Source organism: Neopelma chrysocephalum, unplaced genomic scaffold (assembly GCF_003984885.1).
Source record: "Neopelma chrysocephalum unplaced genomic scaffold, ASM398488v2 Primary Assembly neopelma1_196, whole genome shotgun sequence".
In the NCBI taxonomy this organism is placed as follows: Eukaryota; Metazoa; Chordata; class Aves; order Passeriformes; family Pipridae; genus Neopelma; species Neopelma chrysocephalum.
In genome coordinates, this window is record NW_020897858.1 from 430,085 (window position 1) to 445,989 (window position 15,905).

The 15,905-nt window shown below is 55.5% G+C and overlaps 1 protein-coding gene across 1 annotated transcript; it reads left to right on the forward strand.

The window, feature by feature from the left end:
• The first annotated feature begins 3,419 nt into the window (after positions 1 to 3,419).
• On the forward strand, positions 3,420 to 11,501 carry PERM1 (PPARGC1 and ESRR induced regulator, muscle 1). The gene is made up of 5 exons (XM_027702788.1): positions 3,420 to 3,438; positions 3,891 to 3,972; positions 4,603 to 6,825; positions 7,920 to 8,036; positions 9,840 to 11,501. The coding sequence occupies exons 3-5, from the start codon at positions 4,605 to 4,607 to the stop codon at positions 9,917 to 9,919; spliced, it is 2,418 nt and encodes an 805-aa protein (XP_027558589.1). The 5' UTR covers positions 3,420 to 3,438; positions 3,891 to 3,972; positions 4,603 to 4,604; the 3' UTR covers positions 9,920 to 11,501.
• The last annotated feature ends 4,404 nt before the right edge of the window (positions 11,502 to 15,905 follow it).

Consider the following 15,905-nt stretch of genomic DNA (forward strand, 5'->3'; position numbering starts at 1 on the left):
TGCCCTGTTTACCCTGCTTTCCTGGCATTGGAACCGCCACCCCTGCCCCCGGGGCTGCCACCCCTGCCCTGGCTGGGACCAGCACAGCGTGGATGTAGCCCGGAGCTATTCTTGTGTAGAGCAAAGCCAAAGCTTGCAGGGAAATCTGAAACCCAGCGAGACTTGGATTAGCAACCCGAAACTCTGGCCAGGATACGAGCTTTTGGAAGAGCTTGGCAGAGTTTCAGGCGAGTGCGGGCTGAGTTTCAAGTCAGCAGAGGCTGACCTTTGCGTGAGCCTGCTGCTGGCGGCTCGGGAAGCATGGGCTTGAATTTTAAGAGAGCCTGGGGAGCGAGTTTCAGGCAAAAAAAAAATCCACCAAAATAGTTAAAGGGTTTAGGCAAAAACAATGCGGAGAGTCTTGTGGTTTGGGGGTGATAATTCCTGCTCACCTGCCCCCAAACCAGCAAAACCAGCCCTGGTGGTTACAGCTTCCTTGCACTTCGAGTTTCAGGGCAGAGTTAACCCCTTCCTCAGCGTGGAGGAGCTGCTCCTCCCGGGCTTTCCCTGGGGTGGATCTGAATTCCGTGTCTGCTCCCTCCCTGTCTCCAGGGAGGTCTCGTGGCAGTGAGGGTGCAAGGTCAGAGCTCTACCTGAGCAGCTCAGAATTCCCTAATCCGAGGACTGAGCTATCCATGGGGCAGTTTGTACCTCACAGGAATTTATGGAAGGGAACAAATGCATCAGATGAGGGGGAGATCACAAGATGGAACGGCTGGTGCTCTAAGAGCAGAGGACCAGAGTCCAGAGCCCAGCCAGAGACAGGCAGACAAGGTCAGGCACTATCAGTGACCGAGGCTGAAGAATGATCCAACCAAAAAGGAAGAAGGCATGAGAAAATAACCACAAACACAGTCTGTCCTGGGCAGTTGGAAGCAGCAAGGGCCAACGTTGTCTTGCTCCTGAAGCTGTGGACACATTTCGTTTTCCATTATGTTTTTATTTTTTTTCCATTGCTTTTCCTGCGAACTCATCTCTCTTCCTCCCCTCACACACAGCATGTGATGGGTGTAGATCAGGGCAGGGAGGACATCTTCGTAATCAAACCCACATTTCTCTGCTCTGTCTGTGTTGTCTCACAGTGAATTCAGCCAAACCCCCATACTCGTGATGTTTTAGTGCTGGTTTTAAGAGCTGCATGAAGGTGGAATTTTCCCAAATGGAGTTTCCTGGATAGGAAATTGGTTATCTCAGAGTATTATTCCATAAAGCTCTGAAAGCTCCTTTCCCAGAAGTCAAAATCCCTTTACCCTTGGAGTAACAAATGTGGAGCTTGAAGCCACAGAATGGGTCTTTATCCCAAAGGAAGTGCCCTCCTTGGCACTCCTGGTTTTCCTCCCTAGACTCCTTTTCCATGCCCTTGACCCTGGCTCTTTCTCCCACGCTGTGTCCTGTGCCACGAGGCACAGAGAGGGGCCTCATCTGCTGCTTTATTTCAGGCCCATCTCTAATTACACATTGACATTAGTTATTTATATAATGTCCTTAACACCACAGCGTCAGTCCTGGAGGTGCTGGGAGGTGCTGGGACGAGGTGCTGGGAGGCTCTGCAGGTGCCATCCACCGGATGGTGCTGGAGCAGCCCTGTAGCAATCCCAGCATCTGGCATCACCTCCTCGGGAGAGCCGGAACCAGGTATCCCAGAGAGGCACCACGTGCCAGAAGGAAATCAGAGCCGGGCTGTCCAGGCTGCCACTGCTGGATGTCCTTGGCAGGCAGCACCGTGCCCCTCTGCCACCCTCGAGGCTCGGGGCAGGGTGCCATGCCCTTGAAGGCCACGCTGGGCTTTTATCCCCCCCGGAGGAAGGCAGGGAAGCGGCGGCAGATGTGTCATTTCCCCAAGGACAGCGCGCGCGGGCTTCGCCCTGGACAGCTAAATAAATAGCGGGATGTCTCCTGCGCTGAGACTTGTTTGTGTCTGGGGGGCCGGGGTGGGACGTGTGGCGGGGTGTGTGCAGTTCCTGTGGGGTTTGGAGCGTGGCTGCCCCGGCGCTGGGTCTGCAATGTGACGCTGATAACGCGGGCCGCCAGCCCGCTGCTGGCTCCCAGTTCCGTCTCGCTGCCTCTGCCCCTTTCATGTTCTCTGCTGCGGTTTGCAAGGCTGAGTTTAAAGGTTTCTCTGACTAACCCTGGCTGCCGGGCTCAAAGGGAAGGAAGTCGACTGCAGCCAAGAAAAGGAAGCCAGTTGGTTTCCCTTCTGCGTCTGCGAGTTGTGTGAGGGGGAGAAGGGTGTAGCCAGATCAGACGTGAGATAGGGATGGGAAGGCAGCAGACCTCTTTCCTTCCATATTTTCTCGGCTGGACAAGCTCCCTGCATGCGTCAGCCTGGAGCAGGGAGAAGGGAAGCGTGTCCTGGTCAATATTTACCCCTTGATTCCAGCTGCTGGTGGGCTGGACCCTCCTGGCTCGCTGCCGGGCTGTGCAGTGTGAGGCGGCAGCCACGACGGGGAGCTTCCATCCCGCGGGATGGCCGGGGCTGGCAGGGCTGGCAGGACAGGGCAGGAGGTTCCCTCCTCCCAGCCGGAGCCAGCTGCTGGCCCTGGCTCCCTGGAATGGCACGGCCAGCACCCCAGCCCAGCTGAGGACCCCTGCAGAGCATGTGGGTCCCTCTTGGTTCCCACAGCATTCCAGGACCCCTGAGGGGGGTTCAGAGCATGCGGATCCCTTTTAGATCCCCACAGGACCCCCAAGGCAGATGCAGAGCATGTGGGACCCTCTTGACTCCCATAAGCATCTGCAAGACTCCTGAGGAGGATGCAGAACATGTGGGTCCCTCTCAGCACCCAGAGCAACTACAAGAACCCTGAGGTGGTTGCAGAGCACGTGGGTCCCTCTTGGCTCCTGTAGCATCTGCAGGACCCCCAAAGTGGATGCAGAGCATGTGGGTCTTTCTTGGCTCTCCCACAACATCTGTGGGACCCCCCAAGGTGGGTGCAGAGCACGTGGGTCCCTCTCAGCTTCCACAGCATCTACACCACTGGCCATCTGCAGTTGTGGGGGCTGCAGCATCCTGGTAGAAGGAGTGACCAGAGCCTCAGGGCAGTGCTGGCCCCCCCCGGGCTGGGGCTCACACTCACAGCCACTGTCCTGCAGCAGCTACTTCAGGGCAGCTATTTCTGGCCCCTGGGACAGGGAGGGCATGTGGTGGGAGGCAGCTCCGGGGCTCGTGGGAGCCGAGGGCTATTTCTGGCTCTGGTTGCTGACCTGCCAGGCCACCCTCGGCCAGTAACTCCCTGGTGCCAGGCTCACCCAGAGCCTCCAGCCCCAGGCTCCCTCCAGCACGTGGACCAGGTGTCCCTGGGCGGGTGTGGGACGGCTGCCACACGCACCCTGCAAGGTTTGTCACAAGACCACGACGCTGGCTGTGATCTTTTGATGTCACTCTGCGGTAGGCTGGCAGTAAGTGCCCTGGGAGTGCTCTCAGAGGGTGAACCATGCCCTGGGGCGTGCTTTTGTCACCGTGGAAATGACGACTGAGGCAAAGGGTGGGTGTGTGTGGGAAAAAGGACAGTCATTGCCATCCTGGTGTCCCACTCCCTCGTGTGACAAAAGGTGCCAGCTCCGTGGCCTTTGCCCCCTCTCCGTGTGCCATCCCACAGAGCGATCCCAGGCTGAGGGCAGAAGGGAGCAGTGGGCATCAGGAGTGGTCCCAGGGCCCCCAAACGTGGCTGTGGGACAGACACACATTGGCTGATGCCCTGACATGTCCCCCACCAGCTTCTATATATGGGCCTGCCCTCTCTGAACCCACCGCACTGGGCTCTCAAGTGACACGCTGGGGAGGAGGGGGGGGTCTATTTTTAGCCCCTGAATGGATCTGTGCTGGAGCCGAGCTCTCTGCCCCCGTCAAGGGTACGGCATCATGTTGTGCTGGGAGGATTTTCCTGCGTGGCTCTTTGAATGGCTCCATCCCCACCTTGGGTTGGGGTACAGGTAGGATTCAGCTTTGTGGTCTCTCTGCTTCTTCTGCTGCTGGATCCCCACTGTTTTGGGCTCTGTTGCAACTCCCTTCCCCGGGGCCACGGCTATGGAAGGAGCTGCCATGGCTTGCTGGAATGTCCTGTTTGGAGTGTGCTTCGTGCTCCCCTCCTGCGTGATGCTGTGGCAGCAGGAATGCTCAAGAACAGAAATCCCACAGTTTTTAAAATGGGTTGTAGGCAAGAGGAGTAGGAAAGGGGCATGTGAGATGTGATGCTGCTGGGCTGCTGTGGAGAGAATCCCAACCCCTCTGTGCAGCTGTGGAGAGAATCCCAACCCCTCTGTGCTGCTGTGCTCGGGGAGCAGAGGCAGCAGGGACCAGAGGGGGGTAGCAGTGGTCTCTCTCACTGCTGGCTGGGTTATGGTCCAGCACAGCCATCCCCATCCTGCTGAGTCTGCCAGGAGCTGGAATTTCAGCTGGAAAGATGGGAGGATGAGTGAGGGCGAGTGAATGCAGATGGCAGGGAAGGAACCCGTGGGGACAGGATTAGGGGCACACACCTCACCTATGTCTGCCAACACTAGTGCCACCTCCTCATGCCCCCATCTCTCCCCCTCCTCCCCCACTTTGCTTTCCCGCTGCAGGCATGGATAACTTCGAGTACAGCATCCAGCTGAACGACAGGGAATGGGCCGAGTTCTTCTTGGCCTCAGAGGAGTGCAACCTCGCCCCGGCCTCGCTGGCCACGGCCGAGGAGCAGTGCCTCAGTGACATTGAGCAAGGGGACGGCCACGCCAGCCCCGACAGGCTGATCCCAGCCAGGGAGGGCAGCGAGCCAGCGCCTGGCACAGGGAGCTCTGCCCCACGTGGGGTGCCCGGAGACACCCCCCTGCGCTGGCAGGCCGGTGGGCACCTCTCCCCGCCGGAGCTGCTGTCGGGCAGCGAGGACGAAGCGGAGCTGGGCTCGGTCGGCAGGTTCCTGTGCGAGAGCGACCAGCCCGGCCCTGCCATGCCCAGCGCACAGAGGAGGCAGCCCCCTCGTCCCCCTGCAGCCCCCCTGGCCGGCCAGGCTGGTGGCACAGCCCAGGGCAGCCCAGGGCAGGACGGAGCAGGCGAAGCGGCAGCGTCAGAGAAAGGAGCAGCCGGAGGCAGCCGGGACATGGAGACCCCCAGCACTCCAAGCGCCCCCGAGCAGGGAGGGGACTCAGGAGGGGGACAACCCGTGGTGGCACAGCCGGGGACTCCGGTGGGGAGCAGTTCACCAGCACCCCCTGCCAGGAAAAGGCATCCCAGCGCTTCCCACCCGGAGCCCAAGCTGCGGGGACCCCCGTGTGACTCCCCCAGCCCATCCCCGGGGGCTGCGCAGGAGGAGGCGAGTGGGGAGAGGGCGGGGGCCGAGCAGAGCTCCCCAGCCGGGTCCCCCAGCGTGGTGAGGCCCAAGGTGCCGGGGCAGCAGAAGAAGAGCCGCAAGCAGCGAGGGGCCAGCGCTGCCGAGGGGGACAGGGAGCCTGTCCCTGCAGCCGCACAGGGACCCGGGAAGGCACCTCCGGGCTCGCCAATGTCCTCTCGGAAGAGCAAAGGGAAGGAGAAGGTGGCCAAGGCGGCTTTAGGGAGGATGAGCAGTGAGGAGGCGGCGGAGAGCAAGCCCCCAGTGCCCGGCCCCAGCGTGGATGAGGAGGATCCAGCCAGGAGTGCTCCCCCGAGGCAGAAGGGGAAGGAGCCAGGGGCACAGTCCCCGGGGAAGACAAAGGCCACCAAGCCCTCAAAGGCAGGGCAGGCTGGTGGCTTGGGCGTACGTGACGGTGCACCAGTGATCCCTGACAACGGAGCCGTGGCTCCTTCGGGAGAGGCATGCCAGGAGATGCCAGGGATGCCTCTCCAACCCAAGAGTGTGGCAGCTTTCGGAAGGGATGCTGCTGAGGGAGCCTGTAGGGATCCTGCAGCTGAGATCCCTGGAGTCCCTGCAGCTGAGATCCCTGGGGTTCCTGCAGTTGAGATCCCTGGAGTCCCTGCAGCTGAGATCCCTGCGGTTCCTGCAGCTGAGATCCCTGCGGTTCCTGCAGCTGAGATCACCAGCAAGCCCTCAGAGATCCCCATGGTTCCTTCAATTGAAATCCCTTGGAAGCCTGCCCCTGAGATTCCCAGGAAGCCTTCATTTGGGATCCCCAGGTCTCCTGCTATTGACATCCCTAAGAAGACTGGGATTCCCAGGGTTGTTACCCCTGAGATCCCTTGGGAACCTGCCCCTGAGATCCCCAGGAAGCTGAGCCCCCCGTGCTTTGCAGATGGGGCTTCTCCAAGGTCAAACACCCTGGACGTGACCTGGCCTGAGATGTATGACTATTTTTTCTGTGATTCCCAAGAGGAAGAAGAACTGGGGAGCTCAGTGGAGGGGCGGAGATCACCCTTGCAAAGGGAAATATCCTGGCCTGAACTGTACGAGTATTTTTTCAATGAACCAGAAGGAAACAGGAAAAAAGGGAAAGGCAAAGACAGGAAAAGAAAGAAGTTCAGCAGCTTGGACCACGCTGGGCTGCAAAATGAGGATGCCAGTTCAGCTCCAGTCAAGGACACTGTGATTATCTCAGTCCCCGAGGTGTGTGATCACTTCTTCCCGGACAGACCTAGGAACAGGATGGGCTGGAGAGGGATTTTCTCAATCGCTCCAGCCTCCGAGGTGAAGAGAGCTGTGGGGGCTCTGAAGTCCCTCCTGCAAAGGCAAATCCACCCCGACAGAGGCCAAGCCTCAACCTCCCAGGCTCTGGTGCCGAGAGGATCCGCAGAGAAGTTCGCCCTCGTCCCACTGGCTCCCCCAGGAAGAGGCCAGGAGTGGCCAGAGGGTGAGGAGATGGCCCTTGCACTGAGAGGTAAAGCATGTTATCCCCTGTAGGGATGTGTCCCACGCTGTGTCACGCTGGCTCTCCCTTGGGATGCTCCCACTGTCCCTGTGCCAAGCGAGTGCCGCTGGCCCGGTCCTGCGGGCTGGCTCCCAGCACTGCAGCAGGCATGGACAGGGAATCTGGGACTTTAAAAACACGCTCTTAATTCAAAAAACACCCCCCAGAGGTCACCTCAACGTTGACTGTTCCTGGAGGCAGGTAAGAGAAACAGGAATAAAGGGAGAGAAGTTTGACCCAGGAGGACAGCCAGTGTATTTGTCTTAAAGCTTATATGATGCTTGGAGCCACGGGGCCTCGTAGTTAATATTAAACCCAAACAATGAGTGAGTCATTCCAAAGGGTGCCTCAAAACAGAGCTTCCAGTTGGTTTGCACGGAGAAAAGCCCCTTTGCCGTGGTCACAGATAATTAGGAAGTCAGTTTTAATTAAAAGCCTGATCAAATAAACATGGGAGCAAAAATAACCTACTCTTACAGCACGAAGTTCCAGCTGGAAATCCAGCAGGGGAGGAAATTTAGAGCACTCAGGGATGTCCCCATCCCTGGACTTAGCAGGAGGTGGGAGTGGGGTGGGATCAGTGAGATGCTGAGCATTGGTGCTTCTCAGGGGGATAGATGGTGTCCTAGAGCAGCCTTTGAGTGCCTTTGAGCACTGTCTGGCAGGAAGGGGCCTTGCCCAGAGGTTCTCAGGAATCACTTTCTCCTAAATCTACTCCCCAGACCCACTTCCAGCCACCACACTGCTCTGGGAAGATACACAGGGAGGTGTGAGGCAGCCCGAGGTCCTGGGATGGCATTAACAAACATTTGCCTCAGGATCTTAAGAAAGTCTAAAACTGAGAGGGGTGAAAAATGCGCCCCTCACTTTAGGAAATATAACTGAGTCCTAAATAGACACGTTTGACTTGACAAATGGTGGGAAAAAAAAGTCTTCAGGGAGGGAAAATGTGTGACAACGACTTGACTCTCTGGGAGCGCGAGGGACTCGTGTCCCAGAGGGACGGGGGCTGTGGCAAGAGGAGGTGGCATAAAACCCCAAACTTTGTGCTCCTCTTCTGGCAGGGGCAGCAGAGGATCCACGAGTGCTGACCCACAAAGACATGTGCCTGGTGTTCTGTGCCTTTGCGTCCTGGGCAGTGAAGACATCTGACCTGCAGGCTCCGGATGCCTGGAAGACCAGTACGTACAGTGCCCGGCCCGGCGGGAGAGGGTGGGAATGGCTTCGTGGAAGACTTGGCAGGGAGAAAAGCAGGGGATACAAATACAGCTACTGCTGCCTGTGGGAAAGTGCAGACAGTTCCCTGCTTTTCCAAAGAAGTGTCCTTTTAATGCCTTGCCTCTCTCGTGGAGTGGGAGTCCTGATTCCTGCTCACTCACGTTGTCCTTTCCCCACACCAAGTGGCTGCTGACAGGAGCTGAGCTGTAGGACAAGTCTATCCCCAGCCTTGACCCTGCTGCTGACAGGGACCAGGAGCAGTTTGTCAGGAGAAGAGAGGCTTCGTTAGGATCCATGCTGGCCAGCAGCGGGATCAGGACCTGGAGTGTGCAGGTTTAGGCTCCCTCATCTCAGCTGGAACAAGTGCATGTGTTTTTTTCAAATGTGCTATGAAGATATAACCTTCTTCCTAAATACAGCTTAGCTGAAGTGTTATCCTGGTGCACTGAGTCCTGCAGGTAAATGGAGCTCTGTTGGATCCTCTCCTCTCCATCCAGAACATTGGGATAGGTGATGGGAAGACAGGAAGCTTGGGAATCACAAATTTGTTGAGCCCCTCCAGGAGTGTGGGTGGCTGGATGAGCAGGGAATGGGGCAGTGAGAGCAGCATTCCTCATTCCTACCCTGGAGGGAGCAACTGAGTGCAGGGTCCAGCCCTGGAGAGCCCCTTCCATGGGATGAGATGCTGGGAACGAGGCTTCCTGCTGCTTGTCCAGGGGGAGGAATGTTCCCCACTAAGGTCACACAGGAAGCTGACACCCTGGGCTGAGAATAGCTCATTAGCTAAGGCTGCTCAGTGCCATCATCACAAGGAGCTTTTGGCCTGCTCCTCCTTGTCTTCTGGGTATGGGATGGTGGACGTGGCCTCGGGGAGGTGAGAAAAGCGGGATACGGGTCCTCGTGCCCTTGGGATCACATAACCCTGGTGAGGATGGGAGATGGGAGGCAGTTCCACCTAGTCCTGGACTAGCCACTCTCTTTAGGCATCCTAGGTTCCAGTTGAATTTCCCTGTTTCTGTCACTCTAACACATAAATCAAAATCAAGTCTGAATTTAAACTGGGAACTCCAAAGGCATGGCTTGGATTCCCGGTTTTGCTTGGGAATTTAACCTCTTTTATAAACCAAGCTAAAAATATCGGCTGACAGTACAAAGCTTGATTCTGTGTATAATCCCCATTAGTTATTTGTTGTATCTCTACATTTTTTGTTTGGGGTATTTTCTGCTTTTGGCTGGGACCAGAAAATCCACAGATAATCCACAAAATGGTATTTTGCTGGCATCTTCTTGGTCCAAACAGAAGTAGAAAATGAAGGGACTGTCCTGAAGCCCTGGTGAGATTTTCTACTGTGTCTTCCTCATCCAGGATTAAACCTGTGTATCCAACCAGTCCATTAAATCTCAACCTGAACCTGTGTATCCAACCAGTGCACATCCCTACCCCACACACGGAGCCTATTTAGTGTTTCCCTGAAAAAAAAGCTGTTTGCTGTGGATTGGTGGTGTGATCCATGTGCCCAAACTACAGCACTAGATGTGGGCAGCCAGGCTGTGGGTGTCTGGGAATGCACTGGGAATAAATTCAGTGTGGAGGGGATGAAAAACAAAGGCAGGAGGAGACAGGGGAAGGGAGGGGAGTGACCCCTCTACAGCCCACGGAACAGGGTGGGCCAAGCAGCTTGTGATCTGCAGGTCTGGAAAAAAGATCTTTTGGTTTGGAAGAAGCAGCCAGACTAACTGTGGGAATGTGTTGGGCTCTTTTCCAGTGTTCCTGGCAAGTTTTGGCACGCTCTCTGCCATCCGCTACTTCCGGAGGCAGGTCAGAGAAGGACACCCCCGGACTTAGGCTCAGCTCCCTGTCCTGGGGGCAGGTGGGCACAGTGGAGGCAGAGACTGGGGACTTTGTTCTTGGACAGTGTGAGAAGCCTGGATCCCAGCACCAAGACTTCTCTGGACCCATCCCTACATGGGACAGGACGTCACAGGAAGCAGGATCGTTCCGGTGACAGGAATTGATGGCACGGTAGGCAGTCGGTACCTGGACTGGAGAAAAGGGGAGCCCAGCCTGGGCTGGCTCTGGTCTTTCCTTGCACTCTCCTGGGACACTCCCTAGGAGCAGCCAGTGTCTGTTCCAGGGCACTGGTTATCCCTCCTCCCTGCTGAACTCACCTGGTGGCAAAGGAAGGCACTGACGTGGTGGAGGGAGGTGAGGGCAAAAGAAACCAGGAAAGTGCTTCATTCGTATGAAAGAGCTGGGATATCTGTGAAGGAAGAGTGGAGAGAGCTTTGGGAAGAGCTGTCTGTCCAAACATGGGGCTTGGCTAAGCGTGTGCTGACTAAAGGGGGATGGAGGGGCCGCTCTCCTGGCAGAGCCCAGGGCTCCCATGACTGGTTTGGCTCACTGCAGGAGGACTCATCCTCTTGGAATTCACTCCTAGAATTCACAATTCAGTGTAACAGTTCAGGAGGCTGAGATAAGGTTTCTGTTGCATGTAGCCACCTCAGCCCCGCTGAGCCAGAACCCCGTGGGTGAGAAGCACCCACTGCAAGAACACATCCCAAACCCGTAGGCAGAGGATGGACAGGGGTCACACAGCCAGAGCCAGGGGAAGGGGCAGCCAGGAAGGGTTCTGCAGGAGATGCACAGGATGGAAAGGGGCAGCAGAGAAAGGGGCTGAGCTCAGGGAAGTCTCAGGAAAGAGCCCTGACGAGGACAGGAGCATGTCGGAGAGGAGGAAGAAGTATGTGTACATGTTTGGCTCTGCTCAAACCACACAAAGGGTCTGGATATATGACTTATTCCCTCTTCTGCCTCCCACCCTAGAGGGGTAAAGTTGGCTGGGGGAGATGTGGGGTGAGGGGGGTTTGTAACCTGGGGGCCTGGGAAGGGCTCGAGGGGGCCCAGAGTGGAAGGTGGGGTGAAAAATAAAAAGGAAGCAATTCAGTTCCTCCCCTGTCTCCAGTGCCTTCCTCATCACTCAAGGGCATTATTCATGGGGATTTTTCTTGACTCCCAAGTCTGGTAACAGCATGAGTGTGAGATTAAGCACTCAGGGACCAGATCCACAAAGGTACAAAGGGAAATCAGCCCAGAATACCAGTGTGGATCTGCCTGTGAGCTTTATAGGAATGGTGTGGTGAGGTTTGTCTCATGAAACCAGAGAGGGGAGGTTTAGCTCTTTCCTTGTAATGCAGAGTGCCATGCAATTTTAATGTGTGTAGGGATGGACTGAAGACCATGTATTGTTGCTGATAAGAGAGCACACTGTGCAATTGTACAGTGAGATATGTAACTGTAAGCAGTGAGAGAGATGTACAGGCTCTATATGGACTATAGCAGCTGTATATCCAGCAAGAGGAGTTTCGTGGAGGAGAAGAACAGATAAAACATGCTGGAAGCTTCTAATAAAGTTCTATTTCATTTACTACTTTTGTGTACATTCCTCTGTCTACATGGTTGGTGTGGGAAACCGTTGAATGAGGACTGAGTTTTAAAGAATGAGAAATCAATGCATTATGTGCCTGTTGATACAAAACTGCAGGAGCTGATGGGCTGGTTTTTGGAGCCCTGGAGGACAGAGCATGCAGGGAGATGGGCTGTGTCTCCTCTGTTTGGCTCAGTCCCCCTGCCTGCCCCTCCGAGACACATCTTGGCTGTCACATGTCGCTAACAGCCTGTTCCAGAGAACCCTCCTGCCTCAGAAGCTCTCAGCTTCTCTTCAGACGGCTCCTCAGGGCCCTCTGAACAGATCAGTGAGCACAAGTCAGTGCCCAGCAGCAGCTCCTGCCTTCGGTCCATCGACCCTCATCACCTCCGTGCTCCCTGATCCCGCTCTCCAGCCCGGGCTGCAGCCAGGAACACCTGGCACTGCCTCCTCAGAAATGCCCAGCAGACCTGCCCCCTGCACCAAGCAGGAGCATCGGGGGGGGGGCTGAAGCATTCCATATGCTCTGGTTTACTGTTTATCCAGCCGTAATCCGTGAAGCTCTCCCCGCCTTCTCCGTGGCAGGTGGGAACAGCAGCCGGGGGAAGGCGGGTGGGAGACGGGGAACAGCTGGAGGAATCAGGCAATTCCATTGTGCTGGGCTTTCCTGGGAGGCTGCCACAGGAAAGGGCAGAGGAGGAGGGCAGCAGGCAGGTTTGCCGAAGGGAAGGGGTCTCTGGCACTGCCATCTCAGGACCCTGACAGGCCTCAGGGGCTCCGGCTCTTCCTGGCAGCTCTCACGCAGGGCGAGTTCCCCAGGGCGAGGACAGAGCTCAGTCCTGCTTGCTCGGTTTGAATTTTTCAGATTTTGTGTTTTCCAGCCTCGCCACAGAGATCTGGAGGAAAGAGTGTTTTCCCTTCCCTGTGCAGGTGCAGGAACAGCTCATTTCCCTCCTGGCCATGTACAGTACTGCCAGGTGCAACGCTGGCAGATAATAAAGGATTGTGTCAGAAATCACTGAATTTAATACTTGGCTGAGTGGTTTGTGTCTGTCTCAGTGATTGCAAAGTTGGCTTGGAGGTCTCACTGGAACTGGGAGGGTTTCTGGCCAGAAACCATAACGTTGAAGACATTTTTGATGCCATTAGCTGCTCCAGGAGGGGCTCTGCGCTGGCATGTGGGGAGTCTGCCCGTTCCCATATCAGCTGGATCTTTCCTAAGGGATGCCCTGGCTTTGGGGACCTCCTGTTCCCAGTGTCCCAGTCCAGAGATGGGATCCAGATACACAGCCAAACATGGCACTTGGGGTGGGAAAAGTAACTCCTGGCTGTCCCTGACCTGCGCAAGCAGGGAAAGGCTCAGTGGCACCAACTCTCAAGTTTTCCCACTCCAAAGGATATGGGGTATATCCCACCCTCTTAATGCCTCTGTCCCAGTGCTGTTTCTTCCCAGGAGAGCTGAGCACTCCTGTTGTGCTGCAGGGAACATGAGGTGCCTGCCACCCTTTGCCTGTCTGTGATAATTGGTGTCTGATCCTTTACAGCCTGGACTGGGAGATGTCAGTATGATTTGGCACCTCTGCCTGCTAAAAGTTACCAGAGGTGCCAGATGATCCAGCAGGTTACAGGTGCATTTCACACTCCTTTTGATCTGTGCTGGAAGAAGTGGATGAGATAAATATTTCAGGAGATGGATGTTTTCGGCTGACTGCAGAAGTGAAAGGAATTACTGAAAAGATCTTGCTGGTATCAGGAGATCAGCTCTGGGAGAGTGTGCTGTGCTCAGTCAAGCAGCAGTGTCCCTCAAGGAAACCAGCCCGGGCTTGCCTGCAATTTTAATGCTTGGTTTATTCTCCGACCTTTTAAGCCCTCTCCTCTCTCCCTCCACGGCGAGGCCGATGTGCCTGTATCTCACCCCAGAGGGAGCAGCCAGGACCTCAGCATCTTTATTTTTGCAACAGCAGCAGCCGCCGCAAGGGCAGCGACCTTTCGGTGCATCCTCGGTGCCCCGGGGCCGCTCTCCCCGCTCCGGACAGGGCGTCGGAGCCGGAGGTGGGACCTGTGCCACCCCTGCCCGCCGCTCTGCCTCGCACGTAGCTCCCTCATCTGACACCTCGCCTTGCCAAGCGCATGAAAAAGTCAGGCAGGTGCACCCCGAGGGACCGACTCCGGGTTTCATCCGGACACACCGTGTGCCGGAACCCCCCTGGAAGCGGGAGAAGCCTCTCCCCCCTTCTTCTTCTTTGTCGGAGCAGCTCCTTCGCTCTTTATTTCTTTTGCTTCGTCTCTCTGTGATAAAACCTTCCCACGGACATTCCCGTGGCCGTTTCCGAGCCGTGACTGGCTTCTCGGTGGAGTTCAGAGGGATTTTGGGGGGGCTTGGTGCCGTGCCAGAGCCGGGGGGGGAGCAGTGACCCCCCCTCTTATCTCGGACTGACAGAAGCGCCAGTTGCTCGGGTGGCTTGGCCAGCCCTGCGAGCCTGACATATTCTGGTGGATTCTCCCACCCACAGGGCAGTGAGGGAGTTGCTCGTCGCAGACCAGAACAGATCCTGCACATCCTCTTGGTGTCCTGGGAGCGGGTTTGCCCCAGCGGGTCCTTCCCAAACCTCAGCCGTCCGCACAAACTGCTCCCCAAGGAATTCCCCAAACCCCGAGTGCCTTTGTAAAAAAGACAACAAAAAGATGGGCAACGGGGCTCACTTGCTACACCTTGTGTTCATTACAGAGGCTTTTCTCCCAGCTCCTGGAGCCAAAGGAGCAGGTTGCAAGCTCCACTTTATTTTTTTTTTATACATCTCTGTGTTGTTTATTCTTTGAGGGAAAAAAAGGGTTGAAATTCTGGCTTGGAATTAAGAAAGCAGAGAGAAATCCAGCAGCCCACAGTGTGTCAATCACTGCTCTGGCTTTCCAGCTATGGAAAAAGTGGGGGGGGACACCTGATTGGGAACTTTTAACACTTGGAGGGAGTGAGGGGGGTGGGGAGATCGTTTGTCAGAGAGTGAATTGTTGGCAGCCAGTGTCTTCTCATGCCTTTCATCTGCCTCTGTGGATAAAGGCACAGCTATCCTGTGACCAGCAGGATGTGCACAGCCTTGCTGGCAGCTCCGGAGCACTGGACCTGCCTTTTGTGGATGACCTGGTCCCCATCGAATTCCTGCTGCAGCCAGGATGAAGGATGAATACATTTTTTCAGGAAATAAGAGGTGTGTTGTGTGCTTTCAGGTACTAATTTCCAATTCAATGCAACCTGCATGGAGACATCTAGTGCTGCTCTGAGGAAACCCTCTATTTTTAAATCCTGAGTCTGCTGAGAAATATGTTGGGGGAAAAGAAGGAGAGTGGGGGGTTTCACAGTCACAAACATCCTGTTCCTACCTGCTATGGATCCACCTGGACAGGAAACCATCAGGGAAAAACCAGTGGCCAGCAAAACCAGTGACTCAACAGGGAAAACAGGCCATGCAGAGGGACTTGGGTTTGGTCTTGACCAATTTGATGCTTGTGGGGGCTGGTTTGGGAATATTTTAGGGCTGGTCCACACACATTAATTGATCTGCATTATTATAGCGGCCTAGAAAAGCTGTGCAACCCTCTGAAGTCAGGACAGATAGGGGCTGTGGGACACTGTCCCTTGCCCCAGAGCTGTGCCCAGAACCTGTCAGGAAAAGCTGCAGCCACAGGGCTGCAGAGAAGTTGCCCAGAGAAGCTGTGGATCCCTGGAAGTGTCCAAGGCCAGGTTGGACAGGGCTTGGAACAACCTGGGATAGTGGAAGGTGTCCCTGCCCATGGCAGGGTGTTGAAAACAGGTGTTTTTGGGGTCCCTTCCAACCCAAACCATTCAGTGATCCTATGATTCCGTGTCTGATTTTACAGAGCACCTTTCCAGGACGTGGTGCTGAAGCAAAGTTTGATGAGCTTTGGCTTTAAACCTCCAGCCAGGTCTCACTGCCTGACAAACACTGGGGAGACTTTGCTCAAGGATTAGGTGTTTGCAGGTGCCTGACCTGAACTAGAGACAGCCAGCAGCCTGGAACCCTCCTGGATACAGGGCCCCGGGGAAGGAAGGATTTGGAAGGGACAGCAGCGATGGGGGAAAAAAAAATCACCTCCATTAATCCAGGTGATGGCAAAGAAAGAGAGAAGGAAATTATTCCATGGGAATGTGTATTGCAGTTGTCCAACCTCACAGAAACCCCAAGGGAACTTTAATATCAGCTGGAAGGGGATCTTCCCTTTTGATACATTGCAGATATTGCTGTTGAAACTCAATTTAAAAGACTATGGTGACCATGTTCAAAGTCAATGTGCTCATAGGAGCTCAAGAGCATGGAGACCTCCCAGCATATATGTGCTTCTGATGTTCCCTAGTGCAGTTTTGTTCTGAATAAATAGATAAATTTGGGG

Excerpts from the sequence above, each read along its gene's own strand:
- PERM1 (XM_027702788.1), top strand. The coding sequence starts at position 4,605 with ATGGATAACTTCGAGTACAGCATCCAGCTGAACGACAGGGAATGGGCC. Across the intron at positions 6,826-7,919 it reads GATGGCCCTTGCACTGAGAG|GGGCAGCAGAGGATCCACGA; the intron begins GTAAAGCATGTT and ends CTCTTCTGGCAG. Across the intron at positions 8,037-9,839 it reads TCCGGATGCCTGGAAGACCA|TGTTCCTGGCAAGTTTTGGC; the intron begins GTACGTACAGTG and ends GCTCTTTTCCAG.